This window comes from Rousettus aegyptiacus, unplaced genomic scaffold (genome assembly GCF_014176215.1).
Source record: "Rousettus aegyptiacus isolate mRouAeg1 unplaced genomic scaffold, mRouAeg1.p scaffold_m13_p_5, whole genome shotgun sequence".
NCBI classification, from domain to species: domain Eukaryota; kingdom Metazoa; phylum Chordata; class Mammalia; order Chiroptera; family Pteropodidae; genus Rousettus; species Rousettus aegyptiacus.
Genome location: NW_023416308.1, coordinates 106,845,533 through 106,873,314, shown reverse-complemented (window position 1 = coordinate 106,873,314; position 27,782 = coordinate 106,845,533). Strand labels below are relative to the sequence as shown.

The 27,782-nt window shown below is 53.7% G+C and overlaps 1 protein-coding gene across 2 annotated transcripts in view; it reads right to left on the bottom strand.

The window, feature by feature from the left end:
• Positions 1-27,494, bottom strand: part of CD82 (CD82 molecule) — a 49,593-nt gene extending 22,099 nt beyond the window's left edge. Inside the window, exons 1-3 of one of the 2 annotated variants that reach the window (XM_016146828.2) lie at positions 27,370-27,494; positions 6,660-6,729; positions 1,114-1,196 (exon numbers count right to left, since the gene is read on the bottom strand). In XM_016146828.2, coding sequence (XP_016002314.2) covers positions 1,114-1,176 — 63 coding nt within the window. In that variant the 5' untranslated portion in view covers positions 1,177-1,196; positions 6,660-6,729; positions 27,370-27,494. The remainder of the gene's footprint in view (positions 1-1,113; positions 1,197-6,659; positions 6,730-27,369) is intronic. The other variant, XM_016146829.2, reaches the window with a different exon arrangement.
• Positions 27,495-27,782: the final 288 nt, after the last annotated feature.

The window sequence follows — 27,782 nt, the reverse complement described above, 5'->3', positions numbered from 1 at the left end:
ATGGTCCTTGAGGAGGGAGCCGGAGCTGAGGCTGGGGCCAAGGGCAGGCAGCGCCAGGGTCGTCCACGTGCATGTGTGTGTGCACGTGTATACACAGTATATGCTTGTGTGTACCCAGAACACACGTGTTGGGTTAAAGGTACGAAGGGGAATTCAAAATAATTCTTTACTTTCTAAACTTGCCACAATCCTATGTAACTTGTAATATAAACCAAGTTTTCCTATAAGTAATTCATGTCTGTTGGAAAATGCAGAGAGGCATAAAGAATAAACCCAAAATTCCCAGGAATCTAACATTAACGTTCAGAGGTATTTTTTTTCTCCTCTCAAAAATGTTCATGTATGCATACAATTTTTTAAAAATAAAATTGGATCATAATAAACATCCTATTGTATAACCCGATTTTTAACGGCTTAGGGTAAATCAACAACATGGAGAGGCTGCAGCTCCCAGCACCGCCCTGGGGCTGTGAAGACCCCTCCAGGCCACTCTCCTCCACCCTGTCTCTCTCTCTCACACACACACACACAGTTGCACTCCCACACACGCACGCTCGTACACACGTTCTCATACACACATTCTCTCACACATTCACACACACCTACTCATACGCTCACATACACTCACACACACACTCAGACACACACACCTACTTATATACACACACTCACACACACACACACACACAATCATCCTGGCAACTTGAAGGCAGGAGGAGTCAGTTGGTGCCAGGCCAGAGCGGAAAATCAGGGCCCCAGGAAAACCAGCTCCAGATGTGCCCGGGGCTCACATCTGGGCGTCCCCTTGGCTCAGGGACCTAGTGAGGCCTGCCAGAGTGGGTCTGGGGAAGGGGGACTGTGTCTCTGCTTTGGCCCAGAGCCCAGCCTTCTCTTGTCTACCCCCTGGGAGCTTGGGCTGCATGCTCCACAGAGCCAGCTGCGAATGCCAGGAATCTCCTCACCACCCCCACCAGTTCCATTGAGAATGGTCTGTCCTCAGCCCCCACCAACACACCCCACCACTGGCGCCAGACTCCAGAGGGTCTCAGGCTGGGGTGCCCCCAACGGAAGGGTCCCTGTTGGAGGCAGTCAGGAGGTGTTGGCCATACTTACGAAGAAGAGCAAGTTGAAGAGGAAGAGAAGGTATTTGGTGACCCTGATACAGGCTGACCCCATCCTGCCAGCCCTGGAGTTTCCTGGGGAGAAGGGAAAAGGCAGGTAGGTCAGGGCAGGTGAGACAAAGCGGGGTGGGGGAGGAAACAACCAAAGCTGGTGGGCACCCACCATCCGCCCGCCCCTGCTCCTCCCAGCTCGCCCTTACAACAACCCCGAGAGCTAGGGGCTGACATGAGGTTCCGTTCTACGGCACCCTGAGGCCCAGGGAGCTTAGATGACTGGCCCAAAGCCACACAGCTAGGAAGTCTTGGCTGCTCGATGCCTGGCCGTTAGGGTCTGCACCGGCCACTCTCCCAGGGCCACGCCTGGAGGGAACTTGTACAGGAGAACCTCAGGGTCTGAAACTTGCCCAGATGGACGCTGGTAGAAGAAGGGAGGCCAGGGAGTTAGTGACTGCGGGACACCCAGAGGTGAGACCTCTGTTTTTTTTCCCCGCACATCTTCAGATCCCTTCTGGGTTTAGGGGGCTGGGGCTGTGGGAGCTGCTGGGGGAGGAGAGTTCAGCTCCTCAGAAAGTGGACTCAGGACGTCCTCCATGGCATTGTAGAACATCCAGCAAATACAGAAAAATACAAAGGCAACAGAAAGTTTTGTCTCACTCCACAGATAAAAATTGTCATCATTTTAGTAGCTATATTTTCAGCGGCCACGTGTATAACAAATGGTTTTAAACAAAACTGGGCTCATACTGCACAGAGTGATTTGTTGCCTGCTCTTTTCATTCTACGATATGCCATCTCTTTATGTGGATAAAATGTTCTTCTACATAATTTTATACATTGCATGGATTTCCATATTATTGATTAGTACTTATTAACAATTTTTTGGGGGGAGGGGGTGTCACAGACTTTCCCAGAAAACTCATGAATAGGTAGTATTTTGCAAATAATTTCTAGGGTTCATAGACCTCATGAGGCCTATTCAGGAACCCCAAAAGCCCGCAGGTTAAAGTCCCAGATAAAAAGATACAACAAAGCATTTAACCAATACTCAAGAATGAACATGAAGGTTGTTCCCAATTTTTCACAGTCATCCTTGGTGACACAACTCATGTTTCTGTAACAACGCAGACCATGTCTGAACTCGCTGTGTGTGTCCCTGTACACAGAAGGACCCCAGGCCAAGGCAGGACTCAGTGAGGACGAGGGAAGCTAAGAGCTGGCTTCCCTTGCACCCTCTCCGAGGCCAGACAACCCAAGAATGACAACAGCCCAGCCTCGGGCCCCGTGGGGTGAAGGAAACCAGCGACAGGCAGCTGGGGCCAGGACAGCTGGCCGGGAACAGCTGCACGGGCAGAGCCAAGCTCGGGGTGTGGGGAAGCAGGCACCAGACCCGTCGCGTTCCCACTGCCCTGTGTAGGTGGAGGAGGACGAGGAGGTCACAGGGCAGAGAGAACCGAGGCCCTGAGGCCCCAGGTTTCACCCGTTCCTCCTCCTTGCGGGGTGAAAGGCAGTCCTAAGACACGGGAATCGTCCCTCTCCATACTTCTCTGTACATAAAAAAACGATCAGCTTCACTTTGTCCACCTACAGTGACGGGGAGAAGAAGGTTAAGAGGGAGAGCTCATCGCCTCCCAAAGGGTCCACTTCAGCTTTCTGACACCTATGTTAGAGAAAGTTTTCTTTAGCTGCCTTTCTGTGGGTCAGATCTGGGCGCAACGTGAAGCAAAGCCATCCAAAGAAGAAAAAGGCCGCGTGGGTGGTAGGGAGCTCCCTGTCGCACGTGGCATGCAAGCAAAGTCTGAAATCAGACTTGCTGGGGGTGGGCGTTTCAAGTGCTATATGGGGAGATTAGACTGAATGGCTCTTCCAAGCTACTAGGGTGCAAGGTCTGGTTCTGAGAAATGCAGAGGCAGTGGTTACTCAAGAACCATGCAAGTATGGTCTCGGCAACTCCTCCTAGGGCCTCCCTCACCTCATTTAGAGGGAAGAAAATATCCCCCACCCCGCCCATGTCAGCAGATCCAGAGATCTGAGAGGAAGGGCTGCCGGGCTGGCCCGCATACAGAAGACCCGCTGGCTTCTTCTCTTCCCTCCCAGCGCAGGGCCTGTCAGACCACAGGCACTTGATAAACTCGCGGAACAAACAGCAAGAGCATAAGAGCCTCTCACAAAGAGAGGCATGCTTTTCTTTCCTACCAGGGACCTACTCGCCTGGCTGGATCTCCTCCCAGTGAATGACACGGGACACCCACCCCGAGGGGCTGACGTCAGCTTAGCCCAAGCGGCCTATAGATAAGTCATCGCTTCACCAGAAGAACTTCAGTAACGACATCCTAGCGGTCAAACGGCCCAGAGACATGAGTCGGCTGTGCCAGTTGGTTCTTGTGAAACTGGAGAAGTGTGGAAACAGCACTTTGGCAACTGCAGCAGACCTGCCCTGTTGCACAGTTCCAGAGAGTCCGGGAAGCGGCTCTGTACACTTTCCGGCTCCCACATCCTCCTTTTAGGCCGGGTCTGTAGGATGGCCTCGCAGAATGAGGCACTCCTCAGACAAAAGCGCACACTGGGCCTGCCGAGGGAGAAGGAGGGGCTGCCCGGAATGGCACCTATTATGGGCAGCCACAGGCATCGGTCTTCCCCTTTAATCCTCACAACCTGCCTGTAAGGTGAAGAGGGTATTCTCAGCCCCGGGAGGGATGGGGCAGACCCAGGGAGGTGCAGCAACTTGCCCAAGTCACATAGCTCCTTAAGCAGTGGTAGCTCCAGAGCCCAAGATCTTTCTACTGTGGAGTGCTCCTGCCCAGGAGTGGCCACAGCTGTATAAAGGGATCTCCGGGGATGGCCAGGATTTTGTTGTTCAAGCGAGTAGTGAGTGAGGATCCAGGTGACTGCTCAAAGGAGCTCTGGTGTGGTGGGCAAAGAGACAGAGGCTGCTGGGCTAGTATCTGAATAGTCCTGAGCCCAGGTAGCCTGGCTGTTTTCTTGGTCACTTATGCAAATTGTACTAAACACTGAACAAAGCCCTTTAGCATCCTATGAGAAAACTAAGGCACAAAGGGGTGAAGGAGCATGCCCAAGGTCATTCGTACATAGACTGGCAAGGATGGAACCCAGGATGCCTGGCTCCTTAGGCCACTCCCTCCTCTCCAGGATGCAGCTGGGTGGGTTCAGATGTGGGAACAGGAGCCAGGCAGTCCCATGATGGGAAGGCAGCTTGGCCAATCGGGACGGGCCCTGAGCCCACACAGGAATCACCTGAGGGAGGAGATGCTGGTAAGCATCAGAGCCTGGGGAGGGCAGCTCCAGGGCATGTGGGCCAAGATCCAGGATGCAAAATCCTTGTTCCCTGCAAAAGCAGACATTTCCCCCTCACGGCCACAGAGAGCAGGGGTTGAACAACCTTCTCTACACTCAGCAGAATGGACAGTTCCACAAAGGGCAGGGGTCGGCTCAGGCTGGGAACATGCCCGCCTTATCCCAGGATGGGGTGTGGCACCAACTTTACAGAGCCCACCGCCACCACCAAGCCTCGAGCAGTCCCCACGGGTGGAATCAGTTACTCCCCAGCCCCGCTTGCCCATGCGAGGAGTCTGGGCTGCAGTCTCGCCCAGGAGACAGCAGCAAGGGCTGCAGCAGGGCAGGGGGCGGCCGACGAGGCCTGCGCATCAAAGTCAATCTGTCACCTACTTTGTGTATAACTTACAAGCTAAGGACAGATTTTACATTTTTAAATAGCTAGGAAAAATTAAAAGACTATTTTGTAACACGTGAAATTCAAATGTCAACGTCCACAAATAAAGTCGTGTGGCACACGGCCACGCCCACTGCTCGGGGTCTTGTCCACAGCTGCTGTGGTACTGCAGCGGATGCCCAGGGCTGAGTGACAGAGACTGCTTGGCCCACAGAGCCTAACACACTTTTACTTCCTGGCCCCTTGTGGAAAAAGTTTGCCGGCCCCTGGTGTAAGGGATCAAATGGTGCTGAACCAGGATCCCCAGACAAGGGTTCAAATCCTAGCTCTGCCAACGCAGGGCCTCAGGGAAGGGACTTATGGGGCTTCATTCTCATCACGTGTAGAGTGGGGCCCCCAACTGAACCCCCTGTTATAAAGAGATAGCGAGGTCAGTGCCTGGCATCGTCAGGGCTCAGTGAACCGGGGCTGCAGTTCAGTGTCTTTATCAGTACTTCTGGAAGAAGTGAGGGTGACCGTTTCATTGGCAGATGAAATTCGACAAAGAGAATGTCTCCCAGTGTTATGCGTCCTTGTGTACACTTGTGGCAGACACTGGAGGGTCTGCCCACGCTCTCCTGCGAGGACGTCTTGACAGCCGCAAAATAAGCACATCGTATTTGGGAAATTCTGGAACAGTCACTAACAGCTGTGTGAGTACTAGCAGGAAGGTGCCGGTTTTCTGCTGTACTTCATAGCATGTAGATTGGTCATTTCCAAGCAACAATAATTTAAATTGACCAAATATATAATTTTATCAGCCTGTACGGTGAGATTACCATATTACTATTTTACGAACTCCTACTCTTCCTTCAATACTCACCTCAGACATCTCCCTCATCCAGGAAACCACCCCCTCCCCACCAACTCACATGTTAGGGGCACCCCCTCTCGGCTTCCTTCCACTGACAATGGTCGTTGGGGCAGTTCCCAGAACAGGCTCTGGCATCGGACCGCCTGGGTTTGAATGCAGTTCTATCGCCTCCTAGCTGTGTGACCTTGGATAAATGATTTAACCTCTCTGAGCCTCACCTCACTCATCTGTGAAGAGGAAAATGAAATCTATTCGGCAGATTTACCCAGAGGTTAAATTAGAGAATATGGGTAAAGTGCCTGGCATAAGACAGGTTTTCAATAAATGGAGGCTACCATTATAGCTCATAATGCTGTATGATAATTTTCTACTCCCTTATGGGTTGTGTGATACCTTGAGGGGAAGGACTATGTATTATTTATGAGAACAAAGTTGGCTCCCAGAAGATGTTGCTGCCTGAAGGATGGAGGGATAGAGAGAGAGGAGTGGAGGGAGGAATGGATGGACAGAGGAATGGGCAGAGGAGCGGAGGGACTCCCACAGAGAACACCAGGACTTTTAAATGCTTAGCCTCCCAAAGCGGGGCCGAGATCCACTGCCCGAGTCAGCGGAGACTCTATTCTCCGGCCTCTTCTGTCCTCACACGAGGGTGAGTACCCTCACGTAGGGTGAGGACCCTAAGCCAGCCCTGAATGTCAGGACGTGCTGCCCAGCCTCTCTCGCCTTCCCCAGAGGCCCTGGGACTGGGAGAAGTTGAGGTCTTCAAGAGAACTCCTTCTCCATGTTGGCTCCCTGAGAATTTGCACCTTTAGAGAAGGTTTGGTTCCTCAGCTATGGATGGGGAAGGAACCTTCTGGCCTGACCTTGGAACCTCGATGGCCCCCCATGGCCTCAAGGGAGCTGAGTGGTGCCACCCCATTGCGCCTCTAGACCCAGAGTCAGGAAGTGCGAGCTGAAACCCAGCACAGGTGACTCCCCGCCGCCTCCACCTCCTCACCTGTCCAGTGACAGGACCAGAGCAGTGTTTGCTGGAGTGGTTCCTCAGAATATGAGTCCTAGGAGACGTGCTGTTAAGGAACAGAAAATTTTGCTGTCACCAAGTGTGTGGCGCACCGATTCTCCCTGAGTCACTGCCTGTTAGGCTATTAAGGACTCGGACTCCGAACCCGGCAATAAACGCTGCTGACTGAAAACCACTGTTCACTTAAGAGCCCTCAACACAGCGTGGAACATGTTAGGAAACACCAAACCAAGGCTCTTGAGGTCCCAGGGTTCCACGTGCCGCGGGGTGCAGGGAAGGGTCGGAGATGGCCCTTCAACCAGCCCACAGGCCAGCTCTGACCCAACACGTAAGAGCTGGGGCTCCCTCTTTTTCAGCCCCCCTCATCCCACAGCCCAATCCAACGCCTCTCCGGGCTCCGCGCCTCACCTCCCGCCTGGACCAGTACGGCTCCTTAGCTGGTCACAGGTTCTACCCCTGCCCTCGCCAACCCGTTATCCATACCAGAGGAAGGGCTTTGAAAACTGCAGAGCCAGACCTCGTCACTCTCCTGTCTGCAACCTTGCAATGACGATGCAGCCACTACAAAACTAGTGCTCTTACGTGGCTGGAGGGGCCCCTGCCTCCTCCGCCCCGTCTTGTCCTGTCCCTCCTCTGTCCTCAGCACCTCCCTCCTTTGTGGACACACATTCCCCAGATCACAAGGCCACTCTTTCCTGTCCTTCCAGTACAGCAGGCTCTTGCCCACCTCAGTGCCTTTGACCCGCCTTCTTCTAAGGGCACTCCTCCCCCAAAGCCCCGGGCTGGCTCCTTCCCTCCTGTAGGCTGTTACATGCCTCATTCACTGTAGTTATTGGTTCACTAGTGTGTCTGGAGCCCTCATTAGAATATGGACCCTTAGGGGGAGGGGCTGTGTCCGTCTCATTCACCCTGCATCTCAGAGCCTAGAACAGTGCCTGGTATGTAGTAACTATTTGATATGTATTTGCAGGAAGCAGGAAAAGAGGGGGATAGGTGGGGTCTGGGAAGGTAAGGAAAAGTTTCTTACAGAAGATAAAACCAACCAAATTTGATCCTGCAACTAGAGGTCCTTAGAAATGACATCACTAGCTTGGGGGGATACCCCCAAGATCGGATTTCAATCTCCCTTGGGTCAGAAAGGCCAATGGAAGCTGTGAACAGTCTCCCAGAAAAGATGCACACAGCTGTGCAGGCACATGCTGTCATCTGGTAAGGGGGGGGGGGGGTCACTAACCCCTGGAAAACTGAGAGGTTCTTACTTCCTCCATCCCGTCTGTTTAGAGTAGCGGACCCCATCATTACTGCTCAATGGAATTACCCCGAGAGCTCTAAAATTTGCCGGTGCCTCAGCCCCCGCTCCCAGAGATGCTGATTTAATTGGTCCAGGATACAGCCTGGGCATCAGGGTTTTTAAAATCTCTCCAGGGAATTCTAATGTGTGAAATCCACTGTCATAGGCTCCATCCCCAGCATGGCCTGGTCCCTCTGCTGGAAGTGGGGAGCAGGCAGACTTGGGGGTCCCTGGTGCGGCAGGGCCTGGCAGGGAAAATCTCACACAAAGCTCCCAGTACCTCTGCTCCATCCTTGACTTCCTGGAGGCACAGTCCCCCTGAGTCATGAACCCCAGAGCAATGTCCGCTGTACAGAAGACCTTTGAGATTGGTGCATTTTTCCGAGTAGCCGGAGAGAGCAAGAGCCTGCAGGTCACGCAGCAAGATCGGGGCCGGGAGTGTTGTAGAGGACTTGGAGATTCTGGGTCCAGAGCTCTTTTTTCTCCACCCACTGCCCTGTCCCAGCCCACTGGACCTTCAGCGTAGGGAGGTATTAGAACTGAACTCAGAGTTACCCAGTGACCCTTGGTTCCCTCCCCTGGATCATATCAGCCACATAACCTTGGGAGACACTGCAGAGCTGCCTCCTTATCAGTGAATGGGGATATTCAACCCCCCCGCCTCACACTGCCGTGAAAATGACATGCAATCAAGCTAGTGCCAAGTAGGCTTAGTCCATGCTGACACCCTGGCCCACCCCTCCCACTCTCCCTGCTTGAAATGCCAAACCTGCCACATCTGACCAGGCGTGTGGCCCTGGGCAATCACTTCACCACTGTGCCTCGGCTTTCCCACCTATAAAATGGACTTAATAATGGGTTACGGTGAGGCTTACGTGAGTTAGTATCTATAAAGTGCCTGGCACTCAGTAAATGTCAAATAAATGCTACCAATTACGATAATGACTATCAGGAAGTTGTTGGTTTCCTGACCAACAGTCCAAAGCCTTCTGGGGGACCTGATCCAGCCTCCAGATGTAGGCCTAGACTGGAGGCCTCTGTGCCAGAGGGTGACCACAGCTGCTCTGGGCGAGAAGGTAGGGATTAAGTTAAACAGAGCTGGGCTGAGCTGCCAAAGAAAGGCAGGCTTCTGCCCTTTCCATGGGGGAGATGTCCATCTCCCAGGCTCTGGGCTGTGCCTAAGGGCCTGCCTGAGGCCTGGAGGTCCAGCCAGTCTGGTGAGTTGGACAACTGATCCCGTGGGAGCTCAGTCGGCTGGCTTGGGCAGAACGCAGAGCGAGAGAGCCTGGCCTGGCTGCTCTGCTCTGGAAGCCTGCCTGCCCCCCGGGCACTCCACCTGCGAGCCAGTTCTTGGCCACCTGGCTCTCCAGTCTTCTGGACTTTGTCCCGATCGCCCATGAAAAGAGGCTGGTCACAGGTGGCTGTGTTTGTTTTCATGTGTGACAGGAGATATATTTCCTGAAACCCTGGCTGACTCCAGGGGCTGGGTTTTTGACTTCCTCACTATCTTATTTTTCAGTCTCTAGTCTTACTTTTCATTGTTGTTAAAACAGAAGAGAAAAACAAAAGAAAAAAGCTGTTACTCTGGGCAACAGGAAGACAGTGAGGTTATAGGCATGATTCGAATCTCAAGGTTCCTTCAAGACCTAGGTTTGAATCCCAGCTCTGCCTCCTACTAGCTGTGTTGTGACCCTGAGCAAGGGAGTGAGTGAACCTCTCTGAGCCCAGCATCTTCTCTCGAACACGGGGACACTAGCAGGAGCCCTGTCTCACAGGATTGTTGGAGGACAGAGATAAGGCACATAACGAGCTTTGGGGGCCCTGTCAGTTGCCCCCAATATAGTGAGAAAGTTCCACCATCGTGACTTGGAAGAAACATATCCCAATTGGACCGTCACAGAAATCAGAGGATTCCAGAGACCCGAGGCCTCCTTTTCGTCTTACAGATGTGGAACCCAACGCCTGATGAGGACTAGCTCCTGCCATATGACTGCATGAGCTGCTGTGACAGGCTCCCATTCCCCTGAGGACTTAACACTTGGGAGCTGGGAGTGACCCTGGCATATGGGGGAAGGGGCCGGAGGTGCCGGAGGAACACAGGCAGCAGCCACCCCTGGCAAGACTGTGGCAGGGGAGGGACAGCACATTATAGTTTGTATCATGTCGTTCCCACTGGCCTTCATTTAATCTCTCTAACACCCCACCCCTGAGGTATTATTACCACCATTTAACAGATGAAGAAACTGAGACTCAGAGGTTCAGTGGCTTGCCTAAGGCCACACTAGAAAGTGGCTAAGCCCTGATTAAAATTCAGATTTGACTTGAGACCAGACTTCCTTCCTCCTTCCTCCTTCCCAACTGAATGATGTGGGTGGTGGAGCCTGGCCACCCCATCCTTCTGCATCTCTGTTTGCCTGCCTGACCCCCCATCCCCCCTCAGCTCTGAAGCCTGACTCTTGATTTCTTGTCAGGAAGGAAAAGACCAGCCCTGCCAAACCTGGCCATGGTGTTCCTTTGGTGTGGCTGATGAGGATGACAGATGTGGCCCTTACCCGCAGGCTTTGATCTAAAACCCAAGCAATGAGACTGGAGGCCTTCAGCGTGAAGAAGGAGGGCATTCCGATGGAGGATGCAGTGTGGGGAAGAGCAAGACACCTGGAGCCTTCCAGCCACCTCACCTGGCCCCCATGCAGCCAAAGACTCAAGTTGAGCTGGAGCCATAGCCTCTGGCCTCTCCTCCATGGCTCCCTTTCTCCGTGGTTTTTGGCCCTCTTAGCAAGCTGTTGAGCCCCATGCCGACCCTGCTCCCTCTCAACTCTGAGTTCTAAGGCTCACACTCAGATTCACAGTACCAGGAAGGCCTTTGACAACACCTACTTCAGTCCCCCATTTCTCAGTTGAAGAGAGGACCATGAAGCCCCATCCTTTTAGGAAAAGTGTGTGTTTAGTGTACATGGTGGGGGCAGGGAGGGGATTGGTTAGAGCCATGGGTGCTTCCCAACCTGTTTCACATCATGATACACACAGAAAGGTATACATATTTGTCAGCATACTGGGGTGGAGAGACAAGACTGAGCCTGGTCTAAGGTGACCAGCCCAGGGCTCTGTCCACAAGGCCTAAGGAGATATCTCAACACGTCTGTAACCCATTTGGGCACATTGGTTGGGAAGCCCTAAGTGAGAGGATTATTTAGGAAGATAAGAGGTTTTCCAGAGGTCCTAGATTCCAGGGGCCCTAACGAGAGGACCCAGATGCCCAGGTGGGCTCTCAAGAGTCAGCCACCTTCCAAAGACTCCTCCCCAGCCTCACTGCAGGAGGCACAATGAACCAGATTATAGTTTGGACTTTGAATTGAGAGACCTAATTCTAATCCCATTTCTTAGAGCCATGTGAACTCTGGCAAGTTACCTACACACTCTGAGCCTCGTCTGTAAAACAGAGATATCAAGGCTTGTCCAGGAAGATGGCAGAATCGGCTTGCCAAACCCCGAGCTCTGAGCATGGCAGACACAGAAGACTCTGGGACGAGGTCATGTTAGGCAGAGTCCCCTCCTCACATGGCAGGAGACAGGTACGCATAAGGCTGTCCCTTGAGATATGAGACACACACAGCTTCCTACAAACTGCCCCGGAAAGGTTACCTTCGCCCAAGGACTTGAAACGGAAGTTGAGCAGAGGGAGGACTGGCGCATGGGACTCACGTAAGTGGAAGCGCCCCCATGGGGGTGGCGTTTCACTCCTCTCATCTCATTCAACCGACCCTACCACCCTGCCCGGTGGAGAGCGTCATGCCCGTCCTATAAGCAGGACCTCTGCGGCTCGGGGAGGCGGTGGCACTTGTCCTGGTCACGCCGAGGACAGTGGCCCAGCTGAGCTTTGCACTCCAGACCCTCTGACTCTCGAGCCAAAGGTCCTCCCTACTACTGCTTCCCACCGTGGACGGCCTGAGGGGCTGCCATCCCAGGGAGCTCCCCGGTGGCCGCCCTCCGCTCACAGTTTCGGACCTGAGCCCATTGCCCACTGCAGCTCATTGAGTCTCCACTCTGGGTGGGTCCCAGGCTGGACACAGGAAATGGATCCATGAAACCCATCTCTGCTCCCAGGACGTGCTCGGAGTCTGGAGGATCGCAGACACAAAGATGAGCGATTACTCACCAACACAGTCATAAAGCAGCACGGTGATTCCACCCAGGCTCCAGCTCTCCCTTTCAGGGACAAGATGGGCTGTTTTGGACATAGTGTCCAGGATGTAACAATAAAAGCTAACATTTTCACCATTACTACTTGCCAGAGATTTTGCTAAGCACTTCGTGTGGCTCAGGTTATCCTTGTGATTACCTTATGAAATAAGCAACTCCATGAAGACACTAAGACTCAAGGTCCAAGGCTTGAGTTTACAGCTAATGGAGCTCGGAGTTGAAATCCAACAGTTTAGCCTAAAGCTCCTACGCTTTATGGCCATGCTATGCTGACTGCAGAAACAAAGTTATAAATGATAGGTAACTAAAATAACCTCACTAAACCCCAGCCTACATTGAGTTGCACTGCCTAGCCTCCAAACCCAACCAACTGAAGACATTCTGTGGCTGCTCTGGGCACCAGGGACATGCCTGCACACCCATCCCAGGGACTGGCCAAATGGGGGCGGGTGGCTAACAAAGGGTTAACATCTGGGCTAGAGCTGAGGCTCTTAAGAGACTGAGGCTGGGTACTGGGTGTGGGCCCTCAGCAGGGTGATTAGGAAGGAGGGGGAGGCTAATCAGAGACCCCACATGGCAGTAGGCAGGCTCTTTAGTCATGACGTACTCTCCCCAGGCACTGGCTCAGGAAGGAAGAGATGGGACTGCTGTGATGCCACCCTCCTCCAGGCAGCCTTCCCAGAACACTCTCCTGCACAGACTCTCACAGAGCAGTATCCGGCAGCCCTAATTATCTTGGCGTGAGTTAGGGTGGGCATCAGATGGAGATGGGTTCAAACCCTGGCTCTGTCCACCTTAATTGCCACTTAATTGCCAGTTCCTTCATCTATAAAATGGGCTAATACATCCTCCCTCCCTAGTCTCGAGAGTCACTTAGGCTTTAGGGGCATTTGATGGAGAGAAAGAGAGAGGGGCCAGTGACTGAGGCACAGTAGAGACAAAGTGCTGCACACACAGATACGAGACATCTCTCTTCACGGGTCCTTGGGTGAAAGCACAGGAAAGAGGAGGGTGGCTCTAACTCTGAAGGTGGGTGGGAGGCGGTCTTCCTGGCTGAGGCCCAGGGGGGGCGAGGACAGGGCAGGGTTCTCTGGGCGTCACCCTCTGTCCTTCCATTCCCCCCATTACCTGTCTCTTGCCTTCTGTATATGTTTCTGTCTCTGTCGATGGCTTCCTCTGAGTTCCCCTCTGCCCTGTTTCTCAGTTTCTAAGACCATTTCTCATGTCTGTCCCTCACGCATCCTGAGATGCTCTGAATATCCAGAGTACCCAGGGCAACCTCACCCAGCACACGGGCCCTGGCTCCAGCCTAGCCAGGCTTTCCCACGGTGGGCACCTGGCACCGGGGAGGAGTGGCCCGAAGAAACCCATTTCCACAGTCTGCTGCAGGGCTCCAGGCCCTCTGAGGCTGGGATGAATGGCTGAACCTTCTGCGCGGTGCGTAGAGCCTAAATCCCCATTCCCGGGCGGGGCGGTGGCCATTTAACCGGACACCTGGCAGTTGGGGCAGGAAAGAGGTAACAGGAGACCAGCACAGCCTGTCAGGGCTCCCTGCCTAGGGAGAGAGAGCCCCGGACCTTTCTGGCCCTCTGTGATTGCTGAGGAGCTGAGTCTGGGCAGCTCGGGCCCACCTGTCCTGGACTTAGCTGGTGGCTTCAGGCCCCAGCACCTGCTAGACCCTCCAGAGAGGCTCTGGCTTCAGAGGGAGCCGAGTGGTGGTGGTAATGGGGGGAAGGGATGTTGGTGGGGGCTAAAAAGAGAGAAAGGATGGGTTGGAGAGAGTGGGAGAAGCAGAAACAAAGAGATAAGGAAAAAGAGGCAGAATGACAGAAAGAGAGGGACAGAAAGACAGATCCCAGGCGAAGGGAGCCTCCTGTGCATCCAGGGCCCTCTCCGGTTTCCATGGAAGACACCCAGGGGAGCCTAAGGCAAAACCTGCCCAGGAATGCAGCCCTGCTGACCCAGGCAGGATCCCACCCTAGAAGCCAGCCCAGATCTGCCTCCCAGACCACCCCAAACGCTCATCCTCACCCTTGTCTGCAGCCAAGAGAAGTGGAGGGCCAAGGCCTTCTGGTCCCCTCCTCCCCACCCCCACACCAGCCATCAGCAGTGGTCCAGCCCCTCCCCTCCCAGCTTCCTCCAGTTTCTGCTGAGCACTGGGTGAGGCGGGGGGCAGGGGGCGGGGGGGGGGGCCTTGGACAGAACCCCTGGAGGAGATTCCTGAGAAGGCTGGGTCTTTAACTCAGAAGGGCTGCTGGACTCACCTGCAGGGCCCTCAGGGAGCTGAAGCAGAGAGAGGGACCTGAATTCAACCAGCTGCGTTGAAGTCAAAAAGAAATACTCAAATCACAAACAGCCCCATGGGTCCCTCCAAGGGAGCCCTCAGAGCCCTGGGGAGGAAAGAAGAAAGGAACCACGCCCAGGCTCTCCCTGGTCGTCAATCTCCTTTTTTAAACCTCAGCTTCCCTTTCTGTAGGATGGGAATGGTCCTCACGCCAGACCCTAAAGCAGGGTGGAAACCCAGGACCCCCGTCCTGGAGATCCTGGAGTCTCTGCCACCCTCACCTCCTCTCCCCCACCCCCGCCTCCCCCGCTTCCCACACTGGAGGGAGAGGCATGACCGGGAAAGGCAACATTTAGCCAAGATCGTGAGCACTGCTGAGTTGGAGAATGGGATGGGGGTGACTGGAGAGGCCTGGACAAGTCTCCTTCCCGCTCTGGGATCACAGTTCATTCCTACCTTACGGGGGAGCTGTGAGGTTTGAGGAAAATGCTCTAGCACAATAAAGGGAAGCGTCGTGATTATCATCACCATGAGAGGTTGGGAGGAGGGGGGTGTACAGACAGACAGAAGACAGAAATGGAAAGGAAAGGTGCTGGGTGCTATAGGAAGGAGTCTGGCGTGGGGTTCTGAGGTCCAGGCATCGGGTTCCAAGAGTTTTCAGCATGGGCACCAGTGGTGATACCACCCTGGTCTGAGAGTCAGGAGGGCCTCAGGCCTGGTCCCCCGGCTGCACAGAGATAAAGAAGCTCAGAGAAAGGCTGCTCCCCTAGGGGCTGGGCCCAGCATGCCAGACCTAAAGCCAAGAGCACAACAGCCTGGCGAACTTCTGGGTGTCCAGAGGGAAAGGGGACTGTTTGCTTTGCAGTAGGAAAATGGATATGTAAATGAATCCCTCCTGGCCAGACTCCAGGCTCCTGGGAAGGGACACTCAGAGCCTTGGGTCACCTGGATTCCCACCCCTCCTCATCCAGCTCTACCAGGAAGCCCTGTGTGATTCTGAGAACACAGGAGATATACAGATCCCCTTCCACTGATCTGGAAACCGAGGCTCAGAGAGGTACTGCGTCCGACGTCACAGCTTGGAACTGGCAGAGCAAGCTTGGAGCTGATTCTGTCCCTCTGCCCGATCCTAGCTAGAGCAGACAGAGTTCAGGCCTTACAGCAAGGCGCAGCCAGACGACTCAAGGGGAATGGGCGGGTGGAGGTGGGAGGGGAGGGATCGGCATTTCCTGAGCGCCTGGAACCCACCAGATGTCAACAGTAGTTGTTTTGCACACTTTATCTCATATTTTTTAGGAGAAGGAAGCCAGAGGTCACAGAAGATAAGTGACTTGCTCAGGGTTACAAAGTATAAGAGTCACAGGTCTGAGGCCCACCCTGCAGGGATCGGCTTTCCCCAGCCCAGGCAGACCCAGGGCTCTGAGCCCTGCCAGCCTGACGGACCCCGAGGGGGTCCCGGACCCACAGCAGCCACAGCCCCTGCTCTCATGGCCTCACTGGGGAGTTAACCAACCTGATTAGCCAGTTCCCTCACTGGACAGACCTGAGGCAGTTGAGTTGGCTTGGCCAGGGCACCAACGCTTCCCTGAAAGAAGATGGTGGCTGGAGCTGGGCTTAGAAGAATGAGGAAGACTCAGTCAGGCCAGGACGCAGGGGAGGAGGCGAGGGCACTCGGGCGAAACCACAGGGCCTGGGCGCCAAGGCCTGAGAGCCTGGAAAATCCTGTACTCTGCATTTGGAAGGCAAGCGCAGTTCCCAGGGAAAGCCAGGGGCTGAGGTGGGAGTGGGGAGCTGGGCTGGACCCCTCTTCCCCCCACCACTCAAATGCCCAGGCCTGGGCAGCGGCAGGTAGCAGGGACAGCCTGGGCAGCCCGATCTTCCTGGTTCCTGGCCCCGAGCGACGACCTCAGGTCATCCTTTCCTGAAGATTTGGGCCCCTCGCTCCCAAGACCCCCCAGCCCAACCGAGGCTGAGAACAGCGAGAAGCCCAGAGTTCTTCCTCTTTACTTGGGAGGCCGGGGGGCAGGGTGAGAGAACAGGCTCAGGGTGGGAAGCAAAGACAACACAGATTCAAGTCCTTCCTGGCTCCAGCACCCCCTTAGCTGTAGGACCCTGGCCATCCCACTCACAGCCTCCGTTATCATCTATAAAATGGGCTCAGTAATAATACCCTCGCTGCCTATTTCACAAGGTGCTGGGAGGCTTGCAGGACTAAGTATGTGAGAAAACGTCCACTGCTAAAAGCTATAAAGCATAAGGCATCATTATGAGAAATAGGACTCGGACGGCTCAAGCAGGGGAATGACTTGCCCAAGGTCACACAGCCAGGATTTGAACTGGGTCCCCCGATGGCTAGGCCAGGGCCCTCCCACTGCAAGATCCCAAACCCCAGGGAAGCCTTGCCCCCTTTGAATGGGTGGTGAGCGAGGGGCCCAGGCCGCCATTCCTGCATCCCAGCTCCTTTTGTCCAGAACCCGTTGCCACTCCAGACCAGGGGACCCAACCTTGGAGTTTGAGATTAAAAGTCGAGCTCTGCCCCTTCCAGCTTGGACCTTGGGCAAGTAATTTCAGCCCCAGGACCTTTAGTTTCCTCATCTATAAAGGGAGGCCGATGATAACCTCTACTTGGGGCAGAGGGCTGGGGGGAAGATGACTTGACATTATGGCTGCAAAGTGCCCAGGGCAGGGCCTGGCACACATTAGATGCTCAACAGATGAGGCTTCTCGCCTCTCCCTCTGCTGTGCCTGCCAGGCAGCTCCCAAGCTCAGCAGGAGAAAGTTTCCAGGCTCCCGGAAAACCTGCCCAGAACAGTAACTGGGAACATAAACCGGCTGGAGGACACGAGATCTTGGAAGAAGGTCACGTGGCTCAATGGCTGGTGGCGGGCAGAAGTAGAGCAAGACCCTGGCTCGGAGGCGGTGAGCAGGAAATCTGCCTTCCCAGCCCCCTCACTCAGGGTCTCCTGGGGCAGGAACAATGTTCAAGGAAGGCACACTTGCTCCTGCACTAGACCCGCACGGGGGAAGCAGAGAGAGGTGACAGGGCCCGGGTTCCGGTTATCAATGCTCCTGCCAACTCTCAGGGCACCCTGGGACATGTCAGGTCGCCTGTCAGAGCCTCAGTGCTCCTGTCTATAAAATAGGGGTGGTGATAATCCTCTTATCCTCCTGCTTATAAATATATACATAGCACATACTGGAGACGGGTAATGAGGTGGGGGCAGGGAAAGGCGAATTCAGGCCTCCCTCCAGCCTTTATCAAGCAGGGCAGGGGTCCCTACTGTCAGCAGCACCTGGAGCTGAAATTCACCACACAGCAGCCCCTGCCCCATTCCACCACTCCACTGGCTCTCAAAGTATGGTCCCATACCAGCAGCAGCAGCATCTCCTGGGTACATGTTAGAAATACACATTCCCGGGCTGCACCCCAGACCAGCAGAATCAGAAACTCTGGAGGTACGATCCATGCTTTAACGACCCCTCCAGGAGACGGGCCTATGTCAGAGTTCGAGAAGCACTGTAGCCCTCCATGGCCCACCTCCCGCTCCAGAGAAGCCTCCTCCCACAGACTCTTCTCCCCATTTCCTGGCTCCCAGAAGGCTGCTGGGGGAGGAAGGAGTCACAATGGAGACAGGTCATTAAATAGTAACGACATCCCATAATTAGTTAATGACACCAGTGGCTCCAGCAGGAGGGTCAAAAGTCAGACTACAGTCAAAGAGAAAAAGCTCCCCTACATCTCTCTTTCTGTCTCTTTCACACACACATGCATGCATGTGTGTGCACGTGCGTGCAAACACACACACACACACACACACGCACACACACACCCAAAGAGCCTGCCCCCTCCTTGCTTTGGTGGGTCTGCTAACTAGTACTGAGGGGCACAGTCCAGGGGGGCTGGAGCTAAATGTGAGTGCACGTTCTGGTGAGTATCAGGGAAGGCTTTTCCCTGAGAACATGGCCCTCAGGCCTTGAGTTTAAAAACCACCTCACTGGAAAGCCACTTCTAGGAACTCGCTCTGTGGAGAACTGAGCACGAAGCAGATGTCTGGACAAGGTAGTCACTGTAGCAATGTGGATACTAATGAATGATTCAGAACAGCCTAAATGTGCAACAGCAGGGGAACACTCGACTGGGTCACAGTAGGTCCACGTGGTGCCATGCTACGGAGCAGGGAGACACACCGTGGAAGATCGCCGCGTAACGTGGAAAAGTCCTCCCTTGCAATGTCGACTCAGAGCGCGGCAGCACAGGAAGTGGTCCACACGGTACGATCTCAACCATGTGTGTGTGTGTGCGTGTGTACACCCCACTGTTCACACTCCTTATCTCTGAGCGGTAGTTTCCTCCTTTGCAACTTTTCTTTACCCTCCCCATTTTCCCACAAAAACTATTTCTTCAATAATTAGAAAGTTTTTTTTTTTTTTTTAAGTGCCCATTTGGTTTAGATGGAGATGAAGTTTTTAAAAATGTTGACAGAAACATCTCATTCCTACATCGGAATCACTGGCTTGGGGCAACCCTGGCTACAAAGAAGACTTGGTCCCCTTAGGGAGTGTTCACATTCCACGTGTTCCCAACAAGCATGATCAAGAAAACAAGTGTGATCAACAAGTGGAAACTAAGGGAGGGTGGGTTTCCTCAAATTCTATACCATATTTTTGAAGAGATCTGTCCAGAGTGGAAAGGTAGTGAGCTCTCTAAGCCTTGAGATATGTAAGCAAAGGCTGGATGTTGTCCAGACTGAGTAGGCAGGCTGACTCAATGAATTCTAGAGCCACTTAAGAGAGCGTGATCCTGTTAATATCACAAGCACCCATCCTGGCCCTCAACTCTAAGCCAAGGAGCACTCAGGTCTAGGCAGGGCTCACACAGTCTGATCAAGGACTAAGTTGACAAAGGCCTAAGGCCCTCCTGACCCCTGGAGCTCCCAGCAGCCCTGGAAATCTCCTTTACTCCAGATCAGGGACCTGGCTTTGGAGAAGAAGACTCTGTCACTCCTCCAAGAGTAGCAGGAGCAGCCTTTGTTTATCATGATCATACTTATCCTCTGGCTTGTTTGGAGGGTGCATTCTGAGCGGAGCCCACCACTTAGCATTGTACTTACAACCATTATCTCATTAAATCCTCCTGCAAGCCCATGAGAGAGGTACCATTATCATTCTCCATTTCACAGATAAGGAAACCAAGGCTCTGAGAGGTTGAGAAACTTGCCCAAAGATGAGCAGATAGTGGAAGAGCTGGCTCATACCTAGGTCTTGGAAGAAGCCCAAGCTGTAAGCACAACCCCACTGGTCCCCTAGAGGCAGCTTGCCGCCCTCCCCCTCACTCCCAGGGGGTGATTTCTGATATGCACAAAGTTTGAGAAGCATGACACCGTGCTATACAATCTCCTAGCAAAAAAAGGAACCTGCTGGACCCTACCAGGACAGGGTTTGTGGCAGAGAGAAAGAAAATCAGAGAGGCTTTTGGAGAACCTCTAAATGCCCAGTGCCAGAGTAGATAACACATCTTCTCTGTCCCAGTTATAGCTCTACTGCAGAGAGGACAGAGGTTCAGAGAAGTCGTTGTCTAGGTGACCAACAGTGACCTAAAGCCTAACCATTTACTCATCATGGAACCTCTTACAAATTAATCCTTCCCACTCCTGTTGAGTTTCTATTTCCTCTGTAGAGGAAGATGTTTCATCTGGTCCCATTGCAAAACATTCTAATATTCCATCTCTTAAGACAGTGGAATTACTGATTGTTTTCAGCAACAACAAATGAACAATTATTGAGTGCTTACCACATATGAGACATCATTCAAAGTGCCTTACATTTATGAGAGGAACATATATTTCCCTCTCCCCTTGTTTCCATGACGAGGGACCTCTACTGAAGGAACACCTCTGGCCTTGCTCGCTCCTCCCCTTCAAGACGCCTTCATTGCCTGGACCAACAGTGGCTTATCTGGTTGGTTCAGCTGGACATGCACAGCGGGGGGCCCAGCCTCACGCAGAGCCAAGCTACCTGCAGGGAGTGTTCTCTCTGGACTGTGCTCTGCAGGGTGGCTGGCCCCTTTCCAACGCCACCTGTGACCGGACAGATAACTCTGCTAGTGCCAGGGCAGATAGTTAGTAACTCTGGGCTCCAGATCTAAAGCTACATTCTCCAGCCGGCCTTCTCAGTAGTGATGCCAATGTCTGGGGCTCCATCTTTGTCAACTGTTTTCTTTTCAGTTGGTTCTAAATGTGAAAGGAGAAAAGGGGGCTCCCGTGAATCCTCAACATGTGTTAAGCTCCTTCAACTCTCACAGCTTCTCCCCAGCCCCCAAATTAGATATTACTTTCCCCATTTTCAACAGGAGGAAATTAAACCCATTGGTGTCACAGACTGTTGAAAAGCTTGTTGAAAAGCTTTCTAAATACCATGCAGCACTGGGGGTGTGTCCGCCACAATGGAAGCTGGGCGACACCCCCATTTATAACAGACAGTGATCTCCCGGGCTCTGAGGCTAGTGGCCATAGCCACTCCTTCCATAGACATTCCCTCGGTCTTTTGAGGCTGGACAAATGGATAATTCACTTCAAACCAACACCCCGCCCCCCTTTGAAAAAAACATGCTTTATTAACAACAACAAAAAGCTCAATGTGATACCAAGTTCATCTAACACATTTGTGTTTAAATACGTAGAGTAAGTTTTTTGATAGCTTTCTTGTATAAATGTTCTTTCTTAAGCATAAAATATAGGCTCATTACAGAAGATTCAGAAATTAGAGGAAAGTAAAAGAAAAATAAAAGTCTGTAATCTGATCGACATAATCCCGCTAGGATGTGTATATGTAAGTGCGTTCGTCTACTTTCTGGCCTTGTCGAGTACAGTAAGGGAAACAGCTCTGCCATTCTGTGTCTGAAGCGTCTCCGTGACAGCACTGGGACCTGCCCACTTACAGTGGCTGCTCAGGGCAGGAGCCTAGGCCAAGCACCAGGAAGTCCTTTTTCACCAAATGAAACTCTGCAACTGCTCCCTGTGACAGCACACGTGCCTTGCTTACAAATGTCAAATGCACCAAATGCAGGATAATAGTTATATTTTTGCAGCCCTCAGGTCACATGGCAAGTAAAGGATGCGCTGGAATCAGAACCCAGGTCTCCTGATCCTCAGACTCTAGCTATTCACCAAGCTCTCCTGCCCTCAAAGATTTAAATCCTGCTTCCTATTAATAATTGCAACACCACCAAAAACAGCTTGTACATATACAGCACTTCTCTGTGCCAGGCACACTCATAAATGCTTCACATACATTCATTCATATCGTTCTCAAACGACTCTACAAGAACTATTATCATCTCCATTTTAGACGCAGAAACTGATGCACAGAGAGGTTAAGACACTTGCCTAAGGTCACACCCAGCAGGTAAATAGCAGAGGTGGGACTCATTCTCAGGCAGTTTGGTTCCAGAGTCCACGACAGTGCCTATGGTTCTTTCCTCACTCTCCGGGGCCAAGCCCAGCTGGATCTCAGGCAGGTTTCCAGGGCACTTGCTGCCCGAAGAGTAAGAAAACCAGCCTGGAGTATAACCTCCCTGGAAAAAGTCAGGATTTGAAGCCAGGCTTCCGAACGCCCAGCCTCCAGCACTGTCTACTTCTCTGCCTCAGCTCCATGAGCCTAGGCCCGGAATTCTAAACAACTTCTACCCTGGATCACTACTCGACACATCAGGGAGTCAAGGGTGGGGCCCAAAGAAGGGGCAGAAGCCCCGTCAGGGAAAGAAGCTGGAGGAAAGAGTGGAGGTGCTTCCCAGAGCTCCCCAGCTGGTGGTCTGGAGAGATAACATCAGGGCGGGCCTCCTGGGTGGCCCCTGCCCATTCTCCCAGCCCCGAGCCCGAGCCCGGGCCCTCCCAGGGCGGTAGCACTTTCTGAAAATAACTGCTGACTTGAAGGTCCCTTTTCTGGCTGGGTCAGGGTTCACTAAGGGTCAGAGTGGCCCCTCACCAGGCTGGGGCTTGAGAAAGTCCAGCTGTTTCTCTTTCAGGGGGGGAAGGGCTCACCAGGAAAGCCGAAGTCCTGAGTGAAGCAATCCCAGGCTGGCAGACCATTTCCACCAGCCTGGACCCAGCTTTCAGGAGCCAGGCAGGCAAGACTGATGGCAAGACAGGGGTATCAGGCTGCTTCCTGGCTCCGCCTTTGCCAAGGAGTCACAGAGGATCTGGTACCGAGCTGGGTCCTGCGGGGCCACCCCAAAGAGAATCACTTATGTATTCATTTCACCATCGTTTCCTGAGTGTCTGCTGTGTGCCAGCCTTGAGCTAGGAGTCAAGGACCCAGAAATGCACAGGGGAGTCCCTGCCTGGGAAGGTTCACGGAGACACTCCGTACGACACAGAACAGCAGCAAAGAGGGAAGTACTCGGTACAGACGAACACGGAGGAGAGAGTGGGGAGGGAATGGAACGGGTACGGAGAGAGTCTGCCACTGACAGTCAGACCTACCTCCCCCCTCAGGAAGCTGAGAGTCAGGTTGGGGAAATCCAGCTACCCCCGCGAAGAGCCACGGATCACCACGGCTGGAAATGATTAGCATCTTGTGGCACATACACACCTACGTCGTAGGGCCCATGTAGAAGGCAGGTGCTCTGGAGAATGTTCTGGAGGCCTGAGAAGCAGCCTGGTACAAGCTTTGAAAGATGGGCCAGAGGCAGCAAAGAACGGCAGCTCACATTTACGGAGCATTCACTAGGTAGAGAGTTGCTAAGCCTCACGTGTACTTTTTGTTTTATCTCACGCCCCACAAAGAGGGAGTTATAATTATCACCCCAATTTTCAGATTCAGAAACTGAGGCTCGGAAAAGGTCACATAGCTAGCTAGGCATGGGCAGGGCCAAGGTTCCGGCTCCAAGCCCAACTCTTGACCACCATGGTACACCACGTCCCTATCTGCAGACAGGCAGAAGGCAGGTGAGGGTACCTTCGGTGGGAGGTAAGCAAAGGTGAGGAGGCGGGACCAATTACTGAGTGTTTGGGAGGAATCGTCCACTTCCACTCTGCATGGAGAGCCTGTGTTGTACATGTGTGTGTGTGCACTCACACGTGCCCTACTTTACAAATGACAGATCCTGGGTTACAGAACCCCCGCGAGCCAAGTGAAAAAGAGTCAGCAGAGCACGGAAGCGAAGACTGGAGAGGAAAAGGAACTTACGGAAGGTCCCACAGCCTGTAAACAGAAGAGCTGGAACTAACTTCAAGAACTAGAATGCTGGCCTCTTCCCTCCCCTCAGCGGCTTCTCCATGTCTGCACAGAGTGAATCAGCTGCTGACAGGAAAACCACGGTGTAGGGGAAGCCCCGAGAGTGAGTCAGGAACCAGCCCCCCGAGAGTGAGTCAGGAGCCAGCGGGCCCTCAGACACCAACCAGGGCTGTGGCTGGCCTCCCCATCACAGCAGCAATGACGTGAAGGGAGGAGGGAAGCAAGGCAGAGCACATCACTTCTGTTTACCTTTGGGCTTCCCTCCTGGCTCCTCAGATCCAGGCTCAGAGGAGGGGAAGCGGGTGGGCAGGGCAGTTCCTGCTGAGATTAAACCAGCCCCCCACCCATGGCCCCCGCTCCGCACAGAGAGGCCCAGACTCTTCCCTCTCTCCTGCCTCTCCCAGAGCCAATTCCTGATGGTTGGATGCTCTTGACTAAATCACAACCTTCCTGTGGGGTGAAGGAAGTGGGTATAACGGCTTGGAGCAAGGGGTTAAAGCCGAGCCAAAACCAGGGGGTGCCAGCTGGCCTGAGACACTCCAAACCCAAAGGAATGCTCAGGCCTTGGGTCAGTGGAGCCCTGTGCCAGAAGGGGGCTGTCTGGTCCTCAGGGGGAACAGGAATTGGGCCTCAGGGTCAAGGGGGTGGAGCGGGTGGGGGTAAATGGGGAAGGAGAAGCTCCCAAGCAGTAGCTTTAAATTCTGAGGCCTCAAGAGAGAGGGGACTGCCCCACATGGCAGGAACTTCAGAGGAGCCTCCGGGGAACCAAAATCCAACCCTGCACATGGGAAATTCGTGCCCGCACTGGCTAACCTCTCACCCCAGCTCTCCCTAACCTGGGGTTAGGAGGAAGTGAGCCGAAGGCACTTCTTCCCACCCACCCTGCTCCCCAACTCACCATGGACTGGCTCAAGCTCTGCCATTAGCCCACATGTTTCCCCATCATGGGCAAACACAGGGCTTTCTTGGGCGGCTCCCCCTCTATCACCCTGCAGCACTCATCACCCTGCCCAGTGCTCCCCACCCACCCAGTCCACCTTCCTGAGCCCCTGCTACGCACCATGGTCTAGGCTGGGTGGGGAACAGAAAGAACCACAGGTCATACACTGGGACTCTCTCCATTCCCACACGGCCCTGGGTCCCCTCCCACCTTTCCGATGGTGCCTTTTCTTTACCCCAGCTGCAGATACCCCCAGATGCGCCCAGGCCCCTTCTTCCCTGTTACCTTGGCCGCTGGGTCACATCTAGCAGACTGCCTTCCCTGAAGTGTCACTGACTGTGTCACTCTGCTGCTCAGAAACCTTCAGTGGCTCTCACTTTCTACAAATCCAATCCAAACATCTCACCCTGGTATTCAAGGCCCTCCACACGTTAATCCAATCTACCATTCTCCTTCACACTCCTGCACGGTCCTAACCCATCGGTTTCTTTACAATTCCTTGAACACCCTAAGCTCCTTGGCTTTGCCTAGACATTTTCCTCTGCCCAAAACACTGTCTTCTGTTGTGTCTGCTGAAACCCTCCCAATCCTTAAAGTCCATCCAAAATTCCACTCCTCCGTGAAGCTTTCCTGAAGACCCCTCTAATTTTTTCTTCTTTCATCTCCTATCAGAGCCATCGGTAGCTTTGTCTTAGTTTTTTTTCCAAGACATTAAGCAACTAAAGATGGGATCAATGTGTCATCATTTGTCATTCTTCATGTGGGGTGGAGGGTGATGGGGATGACTTTCCAGTAGATGCTTACTAAGCACTGCTCGAAACGAAAATTGTCTCCCCTGACAAACACACCACCTACTGACCCTCTCCCTCCCCACAACACCAAACTCCAATCTTATGCCCTTGGAATGCTTGGAGAGGGAAGTCTGTGGCCCCAAGTTGATCTAAGCCCAACTACAACTTGGGAGCCCAGATGCCCAAGTCTCGCCAACTCCGGGAATCCCCCTCCCCCTCCACCCTGCTGTTTCCAGTGTCTCACTTCTTCTAAGTACACCCCACCTTACAGACACACACGCATACTCTCCTCCACGCAGCGCAGCCTTTAATCAGTCTGTCCCACAATACTTTCCGACTGGCTCCAAAGTGCAGGGCCCATCTTCCCAGGAGATGTAGGGAGCCAGCATGCAGCAATCCCAGTCTCCTTCAGTGCCCAACCTGATCAAACAGACAACAGGTGCCCACACTGCTCCTCACCTCCAGCTCAAGCCAAGCGTGCAATTTAAGAGTTGGATTCCAGCCACCGGAGCAGTACAGACCCATGAAATCTCATCTGGCCCTGAGCCCTGGGTGTGAGTTATCCTCTCTAGCAGGGGCATGGTGAGTGAGGACGGGGAGCCCTCATTGTCAGCAACTCAAAACAAGGGCAGAGGCCAGGTCCTCTGTATCTCTGTATCCCCTTAAGCCATCTAATATATAGTAGGTGCTCAGTAAACATTTTTGTGTTTATTTAATTGTACGCCCTGCAACGTCAAGCAGTGTTACAGAAAATTCAGCCACTCTGGTCCAGATGACACTATGAACCAACACCAACATGGACAAAGTGATGTTGGTGGAAATTGGCAATTTCTGGCTCTCACAAGGTCAGAAGGGGATGTAGCCAGCCTCTGACCTTCGAAAAACAGGCTCATTCCCAGGCAGGAAGCCAGCCCACCATCTGCCCCTCACATCAGAGCAGCTGTCATGTAGTGAGGCCTCACTGGGATCCTAGAGCCTTGCTAAGCACTGTATACACATTATTCCATTAATTTCTTACTACTGCCATTGAGTATTGTCATTACCCCCATTTTACAGATGAGGAAACTGAAGCTTGGAGAGAGGGAGTAGAATCCAAGTCAGCTTGGTCCCAAAGCCCAAGCCCTTGACCACTGAACTTAGGCTGCCCAGCTACCACAGTCCTGGCACAGAGCACCTGCCACGCCAAGAACAGAAGCCTCCAGACCCAGGAACTAACCCTGGGCATGCGGCAAGAGCCCCAGGCCCTGGGCTTGACTCTGGACCCAAAGTGAGGCGGGGTTTTTCCCTTCTCTCCCCCACTCACCCGGATGAGAACTCGTCCCCTGCTTTCCGCCCCAGGTCTCCCAGGCCAACCTGGAAAAGCCCTTGAGGCAGGACAAAAACCCCATTGAGTTTCCCACCCAAAGTTATAGTGCGTCTCAGAGATGCAGGGAAGGCGAGACTGAAACCTCCCTGACCTGGGCTCCACTCCCCCTGGGTTTGTGAGTTCAGGCCCCATCCAAGTGTCCAGTGTGACCTCTAAGGCAATTCGCTTCACACTCACAGGGACTTCCCTTTGCTCAGTGCCACTCTGCAGGCAGAGAAACTGCAGTCTGGGCAGCGCCATCTGAATACCTGTGGCTGAACTGCAGTCGGTTCTCACCTGCCAGATCTCACCTTCCCGGGTTTTAGTGAGAAAGAGCAACGCGACTGGAGTTCACCTGGTTCAGCCTCCTCCCTTTACTGGAACCCGAGAGGTCCAGAGCCCGTGGGGGGCCGGGCCTGGAGTCGCACAGCTGGTGCATGGCGGAGCCGGGGAACTTTTGCTCTTTCTCATCCACCAGCTGCCTTCGTGGCCCGACCTGTCATTTGTTGCAAGAAAGCTGCCCAAGCATTCTCTGGAAACGGGGACGAAAACTAGCTTTGCTACTGGTTGTCCGGCTGGCCTCCCCCTGACCCTTTCTCACCTGCTGGCTCTGCTTTTTGCTCTGCGCTGCAAGCCTGGAGTCTCCCGAACGCGCCCCAGTCAGCTTTCGACTGCGCAGCCGGGCTCAGCCACTCGACCGTCCCCCTCCCTACGGTCCTCCGGGAACGGCCTCGACCAAGCCCCGCCCCCGCCCGAGGACACGCCCTTGACACGCCCCCAGGCGCTGCAGGAACACCGCCTACCAGCCGGACCAGGCTCCGCCCACCACGGCCTCCCAACTCTAACACGGCCAGCCCCGCCCCTTGCCCCGCCCCTCTATGGCCTCCTAATCTATCCGGCCAGTCCCGTCCCCAGGCACACGGACGATGAGGTCCGCCCCTGGGCCCGCCTCCTCAGCCCTACCCTCAGCGGCCCTAAAACCTCTGGGCCTCGCCTAGATAAATCCTGATTCCG